The sequence below is a fragment of the Sander vitreus genome, chromosome 14 (assembly GCF_031162955.1).
Source record: "Sander vitreus isolate 19-12246 chromosome 14, sanVit1, whole genome shotgun sequence".
NCBI lineage: Eukaryota > Metazoa > Chordata > Actinopteri > Perciformes > Percidae > Sander > Sander vitreus.
Window position 1 is genome coordinate 8319889 of NC_135868.1, and position 16183 is coordinate 8336071.

A 16183-nucleotide genomic window follows, 5' to 3' on the forward strand; every position below is an offset into this window, starting at 1 on the left:
TATAAATATGCAGTCACGCAAACAAAATACACAGAAATACACATTCTTAACGGTCAAGCTGCATGTGTGTGTAAATACGAAATCTTCAGGCTCAGTATTGTTCAGTCGTAATCTCATTTACGGACCAGGGGGAAGTCGATCGACCCCGGCGACTTTTCTAACCGTCAACAAAATGAAAAAAAATCCCTTGAAATACAGTTAATGAGCAAAGTAGAAATGTATTGCACAGTCATTATTCTTTCTGTTTTGTTTTTTTCCAACTCCAATACACCTTCAAGAGGTTTTGGGTTGTCATGTGGCTGAAAATTCAAAGCTGTACAAGCAATTGTGATTAGTCCGCAAACTATTTCAACATCAATTTAAAATAGCAATTTCTTAGAGCTAAAGTATCACAAAAGAATCACTTGTTCTGACGTGAATGTTTGCTTGATTAAATATTTTTGGCTTTTGGATTGTTGGTTGGGTACAAGCGATTTAGAAGTCACTTTAGGTTCTGGAAATTTTGACTATTATGTAAAAAATAAAAAAATAAATAAAAAGTGCCCGTTTTGACCAACAAACCCCAAAAATATTTAGTTTATCATAATATAAGCCAAAGAAAACAGCAAATCCTTTCATTTGAGAAGCTGGAACCAGCTAATTCTTGGCATTTTTTGCTTTAAAAATGACTAAAATAAAGTCTCAAAATAGTCAGCATATTAATCCATAATGACAGTAATTGTTAGTTGCAGCTCTTGTGTAAAACTAATACAAAGCTAAATCAATCAAAAACATTTTTGGGGGAAAAACTAAGAAAACAGGTTGAGTAAAGTCTTTGGAAACAAATGTATATCATATATCATTTTTGGTGAATGATCATTTTGTCACATAAAAAGCAACTGATTTTGTAGAAACATGTAAGAGTAATAAAATGTAACTCTACTGGCTAACAAGTTATTTCTTTGACCTGGTTTTATCAAATTAGACAACTGCTTTGTGTATACTGCTCACCTCTTGTGATGACATGCTACAACGGTCTTCACTAAGAAAAGAGGAAACTTTAAAATGAAACCTCTTAAGCGATTCTGATCCTCCTAACAGTGTAATAGCTGAGTCATAGGTTGAGAGGCGAGAGCATGGACGGATAATGAGATAATGGGTCCCTGGGGACAACCCTGTAGCCTTGTGTCAAAGCATTTTTCAGGTAATCACAGTTTTGTTAAATGCTTTATGGAGCTTGAGAAGTTGGAGACTTTTTTTTTTCCCCCCCAACCCATATAAAGAAATATTTAACCCTTCCTTCAAATTCACCAAAATTTGGACATCCGAGCTACGTATCCCAAATCCCAACCACATACCAATTCCAAGCAGTTTTTTTTAGTATGTTGGGTCTTCACACTAGATATAAATCATACTCAAACCTTGAAGTGACGCCGAGTAGTCGAATATTTGATGCTTCGATTGAAGGAGCCTGATTCGACTGCCAATCTCACAGTCGAATCTTCGTAAAAGCGTATTATGAAACGAGGCTCATGCAATTTTGGCTATGTGGGGGTGCTCAATGTCTTATTTTACATAGAACTACCCGTTTTCTCCCAATAAGTTCATATACAGCCTATTATGATCTAAATAACATTGCTGTAAATAAAAATGTGAAAAGAAAGAAGCTTTTATTAAATCTTTTTAAAAGTACGCAAATAAATCCAACCACACCATGACAGATTTGAGTTTCATTTTCCATGATCCGTGACGACAGAATAGGATTTAGTTGGGATTTGGGACACAGCTACTAAAGTCTACATTGGACCTGTGCATTGTCTAACGACTACTGCTGGGGCAGGAAATGCACTTCTCGTCTACTCGCCAAAGTGAAGTCCAACTCTACTGGAAAACTCCTGAGTCATTGAGAAATTGATCAGTGTTTGGTTTATGTTTGGTGCATCCCGCTCTGCTTACTACCTTACAGAAAGGCTGGTTCAGGTTTGTGAGAAGTATGACTGGCGCCACATACTTACTGACCACAGATCACACATACTAAAGAGGACCATAGGTCTGCTGTTGCAACACAGTGGAGAGGTCATGACAGCTGACTGGTGGTGTGGTTTGAACCAAATTACATTTTTTGAGCCCTCATCTAGTTTCTCATGTTAAGTTCTGGGATTATGATATAATACTTGATGACTAGCAGTAACTTCTGCAAATTGATGCTTTTGTTTCTTTGTAGGAGTGCAAAACAAATCAAGATATAACTTTTTTTTTTTTTTAAACAAATTTGCTTTGATATTATTCTTTCAGTTACACGGAGCCTAAATAAAAAGCCACAACAACAAAAAAGTAAAGAGAACACCAGAAAACAACAATGGCCCTTTGGTTGTTAAAAACCAAAGAAGAGACATACAAATTAGAGGAAGAAGAGACTTTGATACTTTAAAAGAAAATGAGACCAAAGACTAGGGGAAAAAAATGGATGTCTTCCCTTCCGTGTCCAAATCAGTGCCAGTTTCAGCCGTGGTGAGGTTAGCTGCCGTAGAGGAGGGAGTGCTGGGCGTGAGGAACCCTAATTCAGCCGAATGATGCATCCAGTCTGTTTCTCACAGTCAGCTCCGACCCAAAGTCCACCTCAGTACGTTACCATCACACATCACACATACTGAGTCATTAGTCGTCTTTGTGAGGGCAGATTTTCAAATATGCAAGTGTGTGTCGTTGAGGGATTGTGGAGGCTTTTCTCACACAATGTCACTCCACAAAATCGACAGGATGATAACGACTACATTTTCCCTTTAGCGTGCGACATTCAATGCTGCCTCCTTTACAAGAAGTCCAGTTCCAGCGCTTGGTGCAGGGACACGAGGTCGCCGTGAGTGGAGATCCGCCAGAAAGGCATATTGTGCTACAGATAGGGAGACAAGACACGGCCAAAGAAACATAGCAGCATGTCAGAAACAAACATGCAGGAGAAGCAGGAAATGTAGCCCGACAGTTGGTAAAACAAATGGATAAAACACTAGCTTGATAATCAGACTGGATTTCCATTTCATTTTTAATTACGTGGATAAACAAATCTAAGATGAAGCTGGCGATTCACAAGTCTGGAACCAGGCTGGTAAAACACAAGGCAACAGCCAAAGAGAAGCACCCCACTGGACTTGGATCGCTGCAGTATGAACATGCTGAGTGCTAACTTATTGTAACTCTCGCCAAAATGCAACCTAGGGTCTTTTTGTGAATGTACCCGAGTCAAACTTTAGTTTAAAAGCATATTTAGGAGGCTTTTTCGGTCAAATGGCCTTTTGAATGGGAGTGCTAGGGGCACTTTTATGCTAGCCTCAAAATAGCTATTTTTAAAACACCAAGAAGGCTCGACATAACATGAAAAACTGCTCGAAGTATCTCCAGGGGCTCTACGCCTTAACAAAAGCGTGGAGAACATTGTTTGTAAGTGAGTTTACTAAAAAGAAAGGTTTTGAGCAACTCACTGTAGCTGTTGTTCTTCCGATCGCCGTCTATGGAGCCAGTCAAAAATAGTCGAGGTAGGAGAGTAAAGATGGAAAGCTCCAAAAGCTTAGTTCCATATAAATGCAAGGATAATTCATTGTTTTGTCGTGAAACACAATATTGACCTTGTAGTTGAAAAAGGAGCCTCATATAAGAATGACATTTCCTCCTATGGAGTCCATTCATTCACAGTCGGAGATCGGCTATTTTGGACTGGGAAAATGGCGGATTGCGTAAACAACAACTGCTAACGTGAGTTGCTCAAAACCTTTTTTTTAGTAAACTCTGGGTACACAAACAATGTTCTCAATGCTGGCGTTCATGTGTAGAGCCCCTGGTGATACTATGAGCAAAGTTTCATGTTGTGTCGAGCCTTCTTAAGGTTTTAAAAATAGCTATTTTGAGGCTAGCATAAAAGTGCCCCTAGGACTCCCATTCAAAAGGCCATTTGACCGAAAAATGAGAAAACGGTAAATCTTAAAAGTGACACTTCCGTCCTATATACAGTCAGGCCCATAAATATTGGGACATCGACACAATTCTAATCTTTTTGGCTCTATACACCACCACAATGGAGTTGAAATGAAACGAACAAGATGTGCTTTAACTGCAGACTTTCAGCTTTAATTTGATTTTCTAAGGGACCAAAAGTAATGGGACAATTGGCTGCTCAGCTGTTCCATGGCCAGGTGTGTGTTATTCCCTCATTATCCCATTTACAAGAAGCAGATAAAAGGTCCAGAGTTCATTTCAAGTGTGCTATTTGCATTTGGAATCTGCTGCTGTCAACTCTCAATATGAGATCCAAAGAGCTGTCACTATCAGTGAAGCAAGCCATCATTAGGCTGAAAAATCTAAACAAACCCATCAGAGAGATAGCAAAAACATTAGGTGTGGCCAAATCAACTGTTTAGAACATTCTTAAAAAGAAAGAACGCACCGGTGAGCTCAGCAACACCAAAAGACCCGGAAGACTGTATGCTTTTAAACGAATGTTTGACTCGGGTACATTTACAAAAAGACCCTAGGTTGCATTTTGGCGAGAGTTACGCTTTAAGTAACTGATCAACTGTCCGGCTCCAGCTTCAGACTCTATTTGCCCATTATTTCTCTCAAAGCTTAACTTGTTAGTGTTACCGTTAACTTTATGATATATTAAACTTTCGACTCATCTTAACTTGTAAGCTCCTTTTTCTGATGTGGACGCCTTTTTAAGGTCGCTGACACACCAACCCGATTAACGGCCGTTGGACAGTCTGGTGAGGTCGGTGACTTGAGTCTGTTAGGTGTGTTCCGTGCCGTCGTCAGTCGGAGGAGCCGTAGGCCTTCATTTGGGCTGATTTGACATGTTGAATCGGAAGGCGGGCAGATACTCAATGACCAATCTGATTGGTGGAGTGCTAACCCGGAAATGACGAGCGGGAGCAGCGTGACTAGAGTCTCTCAAAATCTGACGAAAATCTTTTAAACTGACCTCTGTCGATCTGAAATGAAGACTGCAACTGCATGTTGCATGTTTTCAGAAACATGTTCGGTGAACTATTTTCGTAAAATATGAGATCGTATTCCGAATGAGCCGCCATGATGGTCTGGCTTTGAAATTCCGGAGAAGCCAGACCCACGTGACGCGTTCGTCCAATCAGCTGCCAGTTTTCATTTTTTGGGCGACAATACAGATTAGCGGCACCTGCTGTTATGGAGACGTATTACGTCTTGCGCACGTGCAGAACGTACGCTCAAGTTGGCGTCGCTTCGGTGTGTTCCGAGGCACTTTTTTGACCAACTCGGGGAGGCAGTCAGTCCGACTGCCTTTTCTGCCGAAGGTCGGCCGTTGGGTTGGTGTGTCAGAGCCTTTAAACAAACAAAGCGGGAGTTGCAGTGACTGCGTTGTATTTGTAACATTTCTGTGAACACGCCAAATGCAACTTTGTGTGAGTAAACTGCCTACAGACTAACAGACACAAAAGAAGGCGGGGGTAGGGCTGGGCGATACGGAGAAAATCAACTATCAATATTTTTTACCAAATACCTCGATATCGATAGCGCAATGATATTGTAGTGTTGACTATTGGTGCTTTCACAAAATATTTACACAATGAGATTTTTGACAAATAATCATCAGTCATGTGGATATAATGACTAAGTGGGTAAAGGCAAATAATAGAACAGTTACAACATTCTGGTAAGTTCAGAAAAGTACATCACTTTACTGTAATGCAGCCTTTAAAACCAGGAAAAGACAACACTTATGTCATATTACGAAATTACAATATCCAAAATCTAAGACGATATCTAGTCTCATATCACGATATCGATATAATATCGATTTATTGCCCCGCTCTAGGCGGGAGTTAGGAGACATGAAAACTTAACAGGTTTACCTGTTTTGCTGCAAATTCCTCATCTCGACCATCACCTATCACCACATAAGTCACTTTCTTCCCAAAGCGAGAGACGATCCTCTCGAAGCAACTCTCTTTCCCTGCATGAACGGAAACCACAGAGAAAATAAAGCATTACAAAGCAACATGATTTCCTCCTCCGTCACAGAAGAGAAGAACTGTACTTTTCCCCCCCATACAAACCTATTTTAGTGGCACTGTAGATGTTCTCGATGGGGAAGACGTCTCCCAGGCCATAGAGCAGCACCTTCGCCAGAGCTGGAACCAGCTGAGTGGTAGTGACCAACACATTCATACACTTCCCCCTGTTGGTGGAATATCACATACATACATATACATGCATAAATATGGGCTCAAAGATGAAAACAAATAGATTAATCAGGGCACAGACTTGTTTACACAATCTTGTATTGATGTTGAGCCCGTTTTAGCTAAATAAAACATGAACTTTAAAGACTTCTCTAAAAAGATTCAGCACAGGAAAATCACAGCCAAGCATATACTTCTATCCTTTTAAACAGCATTTAGCGCTATCTTCTGAATAAACATTGCCTTTTAAACCCCAACTCACTCATTTTGGTTAGTAAGAGAAAACTGTTGATGGCAACGTTAAAATAAACTGTCACCTTGATGTAATTATTCACATGACGAGAGCGCACTTTACTCAACTTGCTGCAGAGTATGACCTAAAAGATGCTTTGAAAATAGTAACCTCTGCTCAGACCTGGACTGGATGAGCAGCAGAGACTTGAGGGCTGTGCTAAGCCACGCGTCTGTAACGTTCTCGATGTCAGACTGAAGCTGGAGAAGCAGCTCCCTCTTCATAGGACTCAACAGGCCTGAAAGAGACAACATGCAGTAAGGATACAACCTCAATACCACAGAATGTAGATACCACTATCAGTGTACATGGAAAAACATGTAGCTTTAACATCTTCCCCATTTCCAGGTTTCCAAATGTCTGAAGTGGTTTTAAACGTTTCGCGGTTCATGGTGCCACCCAAAAACATCATTCCAAAGCCAGATATTTAAAAAGGCAAAAAGGTGGCAGACGCACACACAAACAGACAGCCCTCTGTTTATTTTGGCCACGGGGCTCAAACATTACCTTGTTTGTTTGACACAATTGGGGGAAAGCCAGATATGTGTGTTTGCTTCCTTTTGCCTTTAGGATCATGGACTGCGTAACTAGTTTTACAGTCGCCAAACATGTTATAATTCACATGATGGTCAAGTGCGCCAATGTTACTTCTACACAGCAAAAACACGCCATTCAAAGCACAATAAACAGGAGCCGAGCTGAAAGAAGAAGAGCTTCTGAACACTGTTTACTGACTTGAAGTCTTGTTACTTCAACTAAAGACGGTTTCCAGGAGGAACCGTTGTATTCTTGAAAAGAAAAAAGCAGCAGTAGCCTACCCCATAGATTTTTTTTCATGTGCGCCTTTGACTCACCTCCAACATTCCCTTTATAGTTATTGTAAATCTCTTTTAGCCGACGGTAGCGAAAGGCCAGTTTCCGCATCCACTCCACCCCTCCCTGGACTCCAGTGGTGGTTCCTGAGGCCCCTCCACCACTGGAACCATTAAAGCCATCCGCCAAGAAGTTGTAGTTACTAAAGTAGGAAGAAAACACATTCAAACATTTGTTTGGATGATGAAAAAAGTCATGATGTTGAAGTCTGAAATGAGTATAAATAAATAATGTGGGTGATGAGGCAGTTATTGTACTGTATATTTTGCGTTACAGTTACAGATATAATGCACCTCAGGTCCTGTCCGTTGTCATCAGAGACAACATCCTCGACATGGACTTGATCACATTCCTTAAAGAAAACAGAAAGAAAAGCACTTCTTGTGTAATCGTGCATTTGTTACCCAAACTTGTAGTAACTTGTAAAAAGACAACACCCATGTACAGTTGGGATCATAAAAAAAATAATAGATAAAGCAATAGATAAAGATAATGGATCTGTGCAACAGGCTCTTAAGCTCCTGTTTGTTTGACTTTGAAAACACCCGGGGCTGAAAGAACCTCCTTTAAGGCGCTGACACACCAACCCAGGGCACTTTTTTGACCTCGGGGGGGCCCGACTGATCAGTCCGACTGCCTTTTCTGCCGACGGTAGGCCGTCGGGTTGGTGTGTCAGCACCTTTGGGTAGCCTATGCTGGATGCAAACAAGTTTTTTTATTAGAATAATAATAAAAAAATAATAATTTGTATAATATAAAATAGGTGAGGCTTTCCATTAATCATCCAGTTCGTCTGGTTTGTACCAGTTGCTGTGTGCGACAGAAAAAAACCTGAAAACTCCTTTCCTGCCATGGCTACAGCAGTCTGAATGTATCTCTGTACCTCCAGGTCATTGAAGAAAAGGTGGGTGTCTGCCAGCTCAAAGATCAGCTCCTCCATCTGCAAGCCCAAGTTCAGCACTGTGGCTGGGTCCTGAACAAACGCAACACAGACCCACCATCAACCTTTTATACGATAATTAAGGTCAGACTTTTTCATTTTATGTTGCAAGCTCAAACTGTTAGCTGATTTACAGGAACAAACCTTGCCAAACTTCTGTGCGTAGGAGCCAGTGAGAAGTGAGTGGAATATAATAATGGTCTCATCCAGATCCCAAAGGAAAATGCGCTAAAAAGAGCAGGGGAAAAATTATTTTACATTACTTTGCATTCTACAAATAGTTGTATCTATTTCTTTTATTTTTTACAATTGACCTATTGTAATTAACTAAACCCTATTAACCTTTTTCATGTGGTTAGTCTTTACATCAGTAGCCTCCAGGTTAGAGAGCCTTAAACTCTAAAATGCTGCTAAGCTAATAACAGGCCAACAAGCCCTTAATGTTTTGTTTACGTGTGCAAAGATAAGTAAACTGCTGACTTGGTTACCTCCAGGTCACTGTCAGCAGGTGGGGAGCTATCAGACCTCCGGCCCTTCCCTTTGGCTTTGCCTACAGAGTTCCTACGTCCAACCTCGTCCTGATCCCTGGCTCCGGCAGGGAGAGCCACACTGGTAGGAAGGGCTGCACCTGCTGGGAGGTTCTCTGGTGGGGACGCATCTTAATACATGAAGGTCAGAAATGAGTACACGAATAGTACATTTCTTCTGCTATGACTCAAGCTAGTACAATGATCACAGATCCAAAGTCTTAGGGCAGTGAATGCTGCTGAACATACAATAATATGAATCAAAGAACTGAAGTTACCTCTGGGAGGCAGTCCAGCTGAGGCGGCCTGCTCCGACTTCACAGCTGAATATCCGGCCACTCCCACACCGGCGCCGTGGTCATCGCTGCTGGGCAGCCCGGCCGGCACGTAGCTGGGAGGCAGAGCGTAGTACTGAGAGAACTGACCCTGTCCCAGAGAGTTGTAGCTGCTAAATTCCTGGAGAAATGAAAACAAAAACAAACAACTGTGATCAACAGGAGAAGGGTGGTGGAAAAAGAGCCACATGGGGCGGTCTGACAAACATGCAGAAATAATCTCCAGCTTCCAAACACTTCTCATATATCATTCACCATAACTGTGATGAACTCAGGTTCTGTGTCAATGAGCAAGTTAAGCCAAACCCTGGGGATGGAGACTTAGATAAAAGGATTTAAAAACATAAGGACAATGCATGAAAATTTAACACACAGAGACAGTTTCGGTCTTCATTTCTTTGAGGAACACTAACATACTCCTTACCTGGTGGGCCACTGTGGTGGAGGTTGTGGTAGCAGCCGTAGCTGAAGGGATGCTGGAGTACACACTGGATGTTGTAAAGCTTGAGCCTGGAGACAGAAAATGCTATACTAAAACAGTGCCAGAGGAAAATAAAAAGTGTTTCTACACAGCATTTGAGGTCATTAACAACAAAAAGAGGAAGACAGAGCTGTGCCACTGCAAGATCTCCTTTATTTTTCCAGTGCTTGTCATATTTGCAGAGAGTGTGACAGCATTATTTTGTGAGACAGAGTGAGGTTGCAGCTTGCCTTGGCTTGGGTATGAGTAGTGCAGCTGGCCTGGCTGGGTTGAGGTATATGCGTTGCTGAAGCTGAGAAACCCAGGCTGGCCACCAGAGGGCGCCTCAGGCAGCCCTGTCTCTGTTTTAATGCCTGGCCACATAGCACCTGAAGATGAAAGAGAGCAAGGGAAGCAGAAAAATGAAAGAGGTAGCGAGAGGAGTGGATAATTGAAGATGGGGCCAAGTTAAGAAACCAGGTCCTTCAGTCAAGATGTGGATGTTTAAGCAGAGATCAAAAGCAAATCGATTCCACAGCGCAAAAGCACAGTAAGGCCTCTAAAGCAAAGTAACAAAAAGGTTTGATGCTAGGTTTTTAGTGAGCAGTGTTAAAATAGGTTGTTAGAGTAGGAGCGGGGACTAACCAAAGGGCGGGAGGCCGTAGTTCTGGCCTGTCTGGAGGAAGGCCGAGTATGCAGTGGACTGGGCCAGAGGAGGAAAGGCCACCTGGCTGGTGTACGGCGTCACTTCTGGGCTGTAAGAAAGAGAATCGATATTTGCATCACATGACGGCTACGCTGCAGGTGCACCATGTAAAACTAGAGATCTACTATTAGGGGTTTGTTTTTACGTGCACTGGTGCACAAAATTTGGTTGGCACCCAAGCAACACAATAACAGTATACCCAACCTCTCTTCAACTTCAATGTCTGGACTAACAATTGAACATTAGCCTCTAAATGTCTCTCTAAATTTTCTTTATATTTGTTGGAATCCATTCCTCCTAAACCTAAAATAGTGGAGCAGGAAAATCTAGATGACGGCTGCTGGTGCAACCACCAAAAAAGGCCTAGTGTCACTCATATCGAAAAAAAAAAACAAAATGTTAAAACATGATAAACAACAAAATGCTTTATGCAGTGTACTCACTTGCTTCCTTGATAAACCTGTTGGGTGTATTCAGATGTTGCTGTTGAGTCTCTGGCTGTTAAAAAGACAACACGGCTTCAGTTTGACATACAGTACCAGTCAAAAGTTTGGACACGCTTTCTCATTCACTTGAATGGGAAAGCATGTCCAAACTACGGACTGGTATTGTATAAGAGCAGCATTCTTCTGTTAGGACCTTTAATGTGCATTGTTCAGAACTGAGATAGGGTTTCTGTTCGTACCAGGATGTGCATAGGAGTTCATGGAGTCACCGCATGCTCGAGGTGCTGCCCCTCTGTCTGCATCCGAATGCTCCTGACCACCTGCAATAAAACATGTCGTCAATATCTTCCAGGGACATTGCAGCGAGTGCGGTCATATTATCTACTTACCTGGATCAAGTTGGGCTGTGGACAGGGCAGAGTAAGAGCTTTCCTGCTCTGAAGAACCCAACACAGCAGATGGACTCCCATCGTCACCTAAATCACTGGAAGAGCATTAAGAATCCATTACAGTTTCTTCCGTCAGCCAATAGCCATATAAAAAAAGTTAAATCTGGCAAAAACAATGAGATAACAATCACACACACAAAAAAAAGATTCCAGTCTATTCAAAACTCAACATGACATCATGACTTCGTGTAAACATACACGCCCACTTTCGTAAGCCAAGTGGCGTGTTATCTGTACGCATTTCGAGCTAACCGCGTGTATGTCTGAGCTGTATGCAGCGGACGTAAACATACACGCCAATTGGCGTGTTATCGCAAGAAGAAAGCAACGGTTGAGTTTAGGAAACGTGACACGCGGTACACGATCCCCGGTCTCCTGGGTGAAAGTCCTGTGTTTGACCCATCCACCACCCCGACCAACCTCCCTACGTGGATTTTCGCCCTTTCATACTACTCGCTATGGTGTAAATTCACACGCAATCGCAAGGTAATGTAAGTCAATGGAGGCCAAACGGCGTTGATAAACACGCTAAAAAGCAAGTAGGCGTCTTGACAACACGCCAATAATGGCATACGAATTGGCGTGTCATACATACGCCATTTCATGAGATCAGTCTGCAAAACTCAACATTTGTTCTTCAGGGTTTTCCATCACAGTCTGTAAGCAGCAATATAAAGATCAGAAACAGATCTAAAACCAGTCAAGACCCACCTTGGCTCCTTCTCCAGTCCACTGTCCATCTCAAGCTTGGCCTTCTTTGTCTGCAAACACACAAAAAGAATTTCAAAGAAAAGGTTTTCACCATAATTCTATTTTCTCTGCTGCTTCAGGACTGTGACGTGCATCTTTTCTTCCTCAATAATGTAGCCAATCAAGTCAGATGAAAATAAAATCAAGTTCCTGTCATAAAAACTTAAGGTGGATACAAAAAGTCCTCAAATACTACTGTCAAACACAGGTCCTTCAGGAGGTGCAACAAGTATTCTTTTATGGAGTACTTCATGACGCATAAAGCATATTTGCATATTATATATCAGTTCATCCCCACAATATTGTCACTACTGACAGTACCACAATAAACTACGCTATGAAAAAAGGATGTACTCAAGTGTTTGCACAAATACTGCAGCTACAGAGCTACAGCTGATATATTGTTCAATTTACAGAGTAAAAAAGGTGAAATATGCCTTTCACAAATTACAAGAACCAATAAAAATGTTTTTAAAAAGTGCTGAATTTAGCTGACCAGCATTTAAAAAACACAAGGGTAATCAATCAATTTATAAGGGTGTGCAAAAGAGAAACTGTACAGTTTCATCATAAAACCAATTTGTAATTGCAGTTATTGATGCAAACACTTCCCCTGGTGCTCTGTGTTGGCATCATTGTGTTCACACTCACCGGCAGCTCCTGCGAGTCATCCATCTCTGCAACGGAGCGACCCGACATGTCTGCACGCACAGCCTACTCTCTGCTCCTGGAAAGTGTGTCCGGACCCTGCTTCACACAACCACAGGAGCGAAAAAAACACATAGGCACAGAATAAATGGGGGGGTCATGCCTTATGTAGTTTTCCGATGCGTGACTCACCCCTCCCCTTGTCCCATAAGCGCTCATCAATGCATCCCTCGACACCCCCCCTAACACTATCACAGGGGTAATCAGCAGGGAGGTGGTGCCATGGGGGACGTGGGACACTGTGAAGAAATAACTAATCTCCCGCATCAGACCTGCAGGTGAGGCGCGTGTGGCACTGACGTTGTGTAATGTCCCCACCACGTTTGTGTTTACTGTGGGATTAAGGAAGCGTGCCACTTTACATGTGACCTAACCTTCATTCAATGAAAACATATTCTCTAGAAGCATTAGCTGCTCAGGTGCAAGCTGTCGTATCAATAGATGCTCCGAGGTGATAAGATCTAACCTCGTTTTGTCCCCTGATCGCTCAACTGGCCTTTCCCTCGCGGCTGGAGAGATGGGACATTTATCTAATCAACATAATGTAGACACAGAAAGAAAGAAAATAGGTCAGACGGCACATTCAAAAACCCATGAATGTGTCAGGCAGTTGTTAACGGTGCACGCTCTGAATCAAGCGTGCTATGCTACCTGAATTGACTGGGCCTTTGAAGCATGTCAGCTTATGCAAGATATAGGCCTATTTAAGTGAAATCAAAACAGGATTACATTCGCAAAACAGGATTACATTCGCAAGATATAGGCCTATGTAAGTGAAATCAAAACAGGATTACAGTCGAAGGGAAATAAGGCCACTGGATGATGTACTAATGATAAGTTAACCCACATACTTATATTTTAGATAATCAAACACAGCCCACATAACTCCAAATAGCTGTAAGATCTCAAAAAGAATAAGAAGATCTACATTTTCTCAGCTGCACTGGCCCCAAAACATATTATGCTCTCAGCTGCTTTTTAATTTAATTTTAATACAAATCTTTGCCAATTTATCAAACCAGAGACTCCCAGTCTCTATACACACACTACTGCTGTTTTTTTTTTTTCTGGCTGATTTGACATACTTGAATTAATCAAAGCCATCGTCCCTCAGGCTGTTGCCAACGGTAAAAAAAAAAACGCTCAGTCACTTCTCCTCTGCCAGCATTACAACAACACTGGGGTTGAATAGCGCTACCCGAGGAACAACGTCGCCCCGATACACGATCCTTCTCTGCTTCAAGTGATTGCTGTCTTTTCCCAGACAGTGGAGTATCAGGTTTAGGGGACACCACAGACCAGGGAAAATCCATTTAGCAGTGGCTTTGGGCGCTTAACCAGTGTTTTCCCTAGGTCTGCAGAAGACTTAGATGCACATATTTGACGGGGTGGGGGGGTTTAGGTGTCCTTCCTTTAAGAAAATGTGACGTTTTTCAATTTAAAATAATTGTAATTTGACATTATTTTGGACCATAATTATTACTATATCTGTGTCTAAAACATTGGAAAAGCTAGAGCAGATAACAAATAAAACTCAAAAACTGGGGACCAACTACAATCATTAGATCTGTAAAAAGTCATTAAGTTAGTTTTCATGCTCACATTGATTTTACATTAATTTGGCTTAGGCGGTGCCCAAAATGGCTTGAGTGCTGCGCCGTAGCCTTATAATAGTAGGGAAAACCCTGGCTTAACTAAACATCTAATGTTGTGCTGGACTTGACTTGGAATAGATTGTCATTTATCTGACAAAATAAGTCAGAAACATAGTTGACGGGTTGTGTAATTTCCTGATATTTTCCTAAAAAAAACTTTTCCGGAAAGAGATATGTAATTTGTTACTGATTATAATGGAACATTGACAGTATTCTGAAACAGTTGTTTGAGTTTATAAGAAGTCTGAGCTATTTCCTTATAAGAACTGTTCAAAGCTTAATGACTAGGAATACTTAATGTTGAATTGGTTGCTTGCCTGCAAAGAAATCTTACATTTTAGCATTTATAGCTGACCTGAAATACTAATACTTAAGAGTACCAACTGATCACTGTATCCATTTCCCTACATATAGTCTTTTCCAGAAATCTTCCTATGAATTTACAGTCACATTTGTCCCTTTCTAGGAAATTATTAGGAAAATATTGGACCTATACAATAAAGCATTATCAGAAAGGCTTCATATGACTTTTGTACTTTAGTTACATATAAATCTAAAAGGAGGCACGGTAGTTTGGTTCCAATAGCCTTCTTGTGAGATTTAATGTATTTCTTATTGTTTGCAGATTACAAATACATCTCTGATGCAGACAAATGCTTTCGACACCTGTGCCAACACTGGTTTGCTATAATAATACAATGTCTTCAGTACTGTTTTTCCTGCACACTGCAAATTAACACAGTTTGGTAGAAATCCTGGCACAGCACAGCATCAACTCAAGGTAAATCTATCCATGTAACCTGCAAACGTTAGCCGACAACCGTTACGTAGCTGAATTCAGCAAATAACCCAGCCGACGACAGTTTGCTGTGAAGGTGAAATCTGACATCAGACTAATTCCTGTAACACATCAGCTCGTTTATCTTTATTTGAACACAGAAAGGTTTAAACATAATCGGCACAGTCAACACATGAAGCTAGATACAGGCAATAGAACACTGATACTGTAAGCAACTACAACAGGCACTAATTAAGCGTTGCAACCCAGCATTTAGACGCCATCGTGCAGCTTACCAACGTTAGCAGACAGTCGCTATATTTACGCGCTTTACCATCAATTCGAATGGAAATAACGGTGTAATCCGCTGTCCATTGTACATGCATACTAGCTAACTTGCCAAGGGTTAAAATTGGTTGAATAACTAAGCTGGCTGTGAGTTACTTAGTTTTGCCTGGGCATTAAAGTTTTTCGCACCAGAAATTAATCGGGACCAGCAGCCATTGGAGTGGGTATTGAAATGGCATCGTGTGAAAGCGTTCACTCCCGATGCACCCAACTGCGAAGCTGATCGCAACACAAACATTCCTGACACACCAAAATGATCAACCCTAGTCTTACCATTGAAGGAGTGAATGAGACACGCTTTTATTTAAGTGTCTTCAATTGAATCCACAGTGTCAAGCTTTGTCTGTTGTTAGGGAGCAATATTTTGCAGGAAGTTTTCGTCGTTGTGCCTACTGCGCATGTGCAGAATGTCCATTCACAGGAGACCTTTCTTTGGCGCGACGGGGGACGACAGGTGTGGCGCTGTTCGTCAACACAGGTGAGAGGAAAGACTGCAAACATTTGTTATTTTAATAGATAAAGCATCTACAAATGTTGTCAGCGCGTGTTACTTCTTATGGATGCATGTATGTCACAACAATTTTAAGAACGTGTAGAAAATAGTTACATTAATTAGTTGTTTAATTTTAAGCTAGCTAAGTTCATGTGGTGGAATGTGGGCTAAGTACATTAACTCAAGTACAATTTTGGGGTACTTTGCTTTAGTATTTCTAATTCCTGCTGCTTTA

At 41.5% G+C, this 16183-nt stretch overlaps 1 protein-coding gene across 3 annotated transcripts; it reads right to left on the minus strand.

Moving 5' to 3' along the window:
- Positions 1-1632: 1632 nt before the first annotated feature.
- eya3 (EYA transcriptional coactivator and phosphatase 3) lies at positions 1633-15866 on the minus strand. 3 transcript variants are annotated; one of them, XM_078266897.1, is made up of 19 exons: positions 15729-15866; positions 12618-12713; positions 11928-11977; positions 11157-11251; positions 11007-11087; positions 10765-10819; positions 10261-10370; positions 9867-10004; positions 9580-9665; positions 9099-9276; positions 8782-8951; positions 8438-8521; positions 8237-8326; positions 7647-7705; positions 7335-7495; positions 6604-6718; positions 6063-6184; positions 5859-5959; positions 1633-2872 (listed from the first exon to the last, which is right to left on the minus strand). In XM_078266897.1, the coding sequence occupies exons 2-19, from the start codon at positions 12663-12665 to the stop codon at positions 2792-2794; spliced, it is 1824 nt and encodes a 607-aa protein (XP_078123023.1). In that variant the 5' UTR covers positions 12666-12713; positions 15729-15866; the 3' UTR covers positions 1633-2791. The 3 variants fall into 3 exon arrangements, with proteins under 3 accessions (XP_078123023.1, XP_078123024.1, XP_078123025.1); XM_078266898.1 differs by having other exon boundaries at positions 12618-12716; XM_078266899.1 differs by lacking the exon at positions 9867-10004.
- Positions 15867-16183: the final 317 nt, after the last annotated feature.

What these genes read in the sequence shown, in the direction of transcription:
- eya3 (XM_078266897.1), bottom strand. Translation starts at nt 12,665, where the DNA reads ATGTCGGGTCGCTCCGTTGCAGAGATGGATGACTCGCAGGAGCTGCCG. An exon ending in GAACTCCTATGCACATCCTG is followed by an intron (nt 10,820 to 11,006) that starts GTACGAACAGAA and finishes TCTTTTTAACAG; the next exon opens with CCAGAGACTCAACAGCAACA. An exon ending in AGGAATTTGCAGCAAAACAG is followed by an intron (nt 2,873 to 5,858) that starts GTAAACCTGTTA and finishes CCCTATCTGTAG; the next exon opens with CACAATATGCCTTTCTGGCG.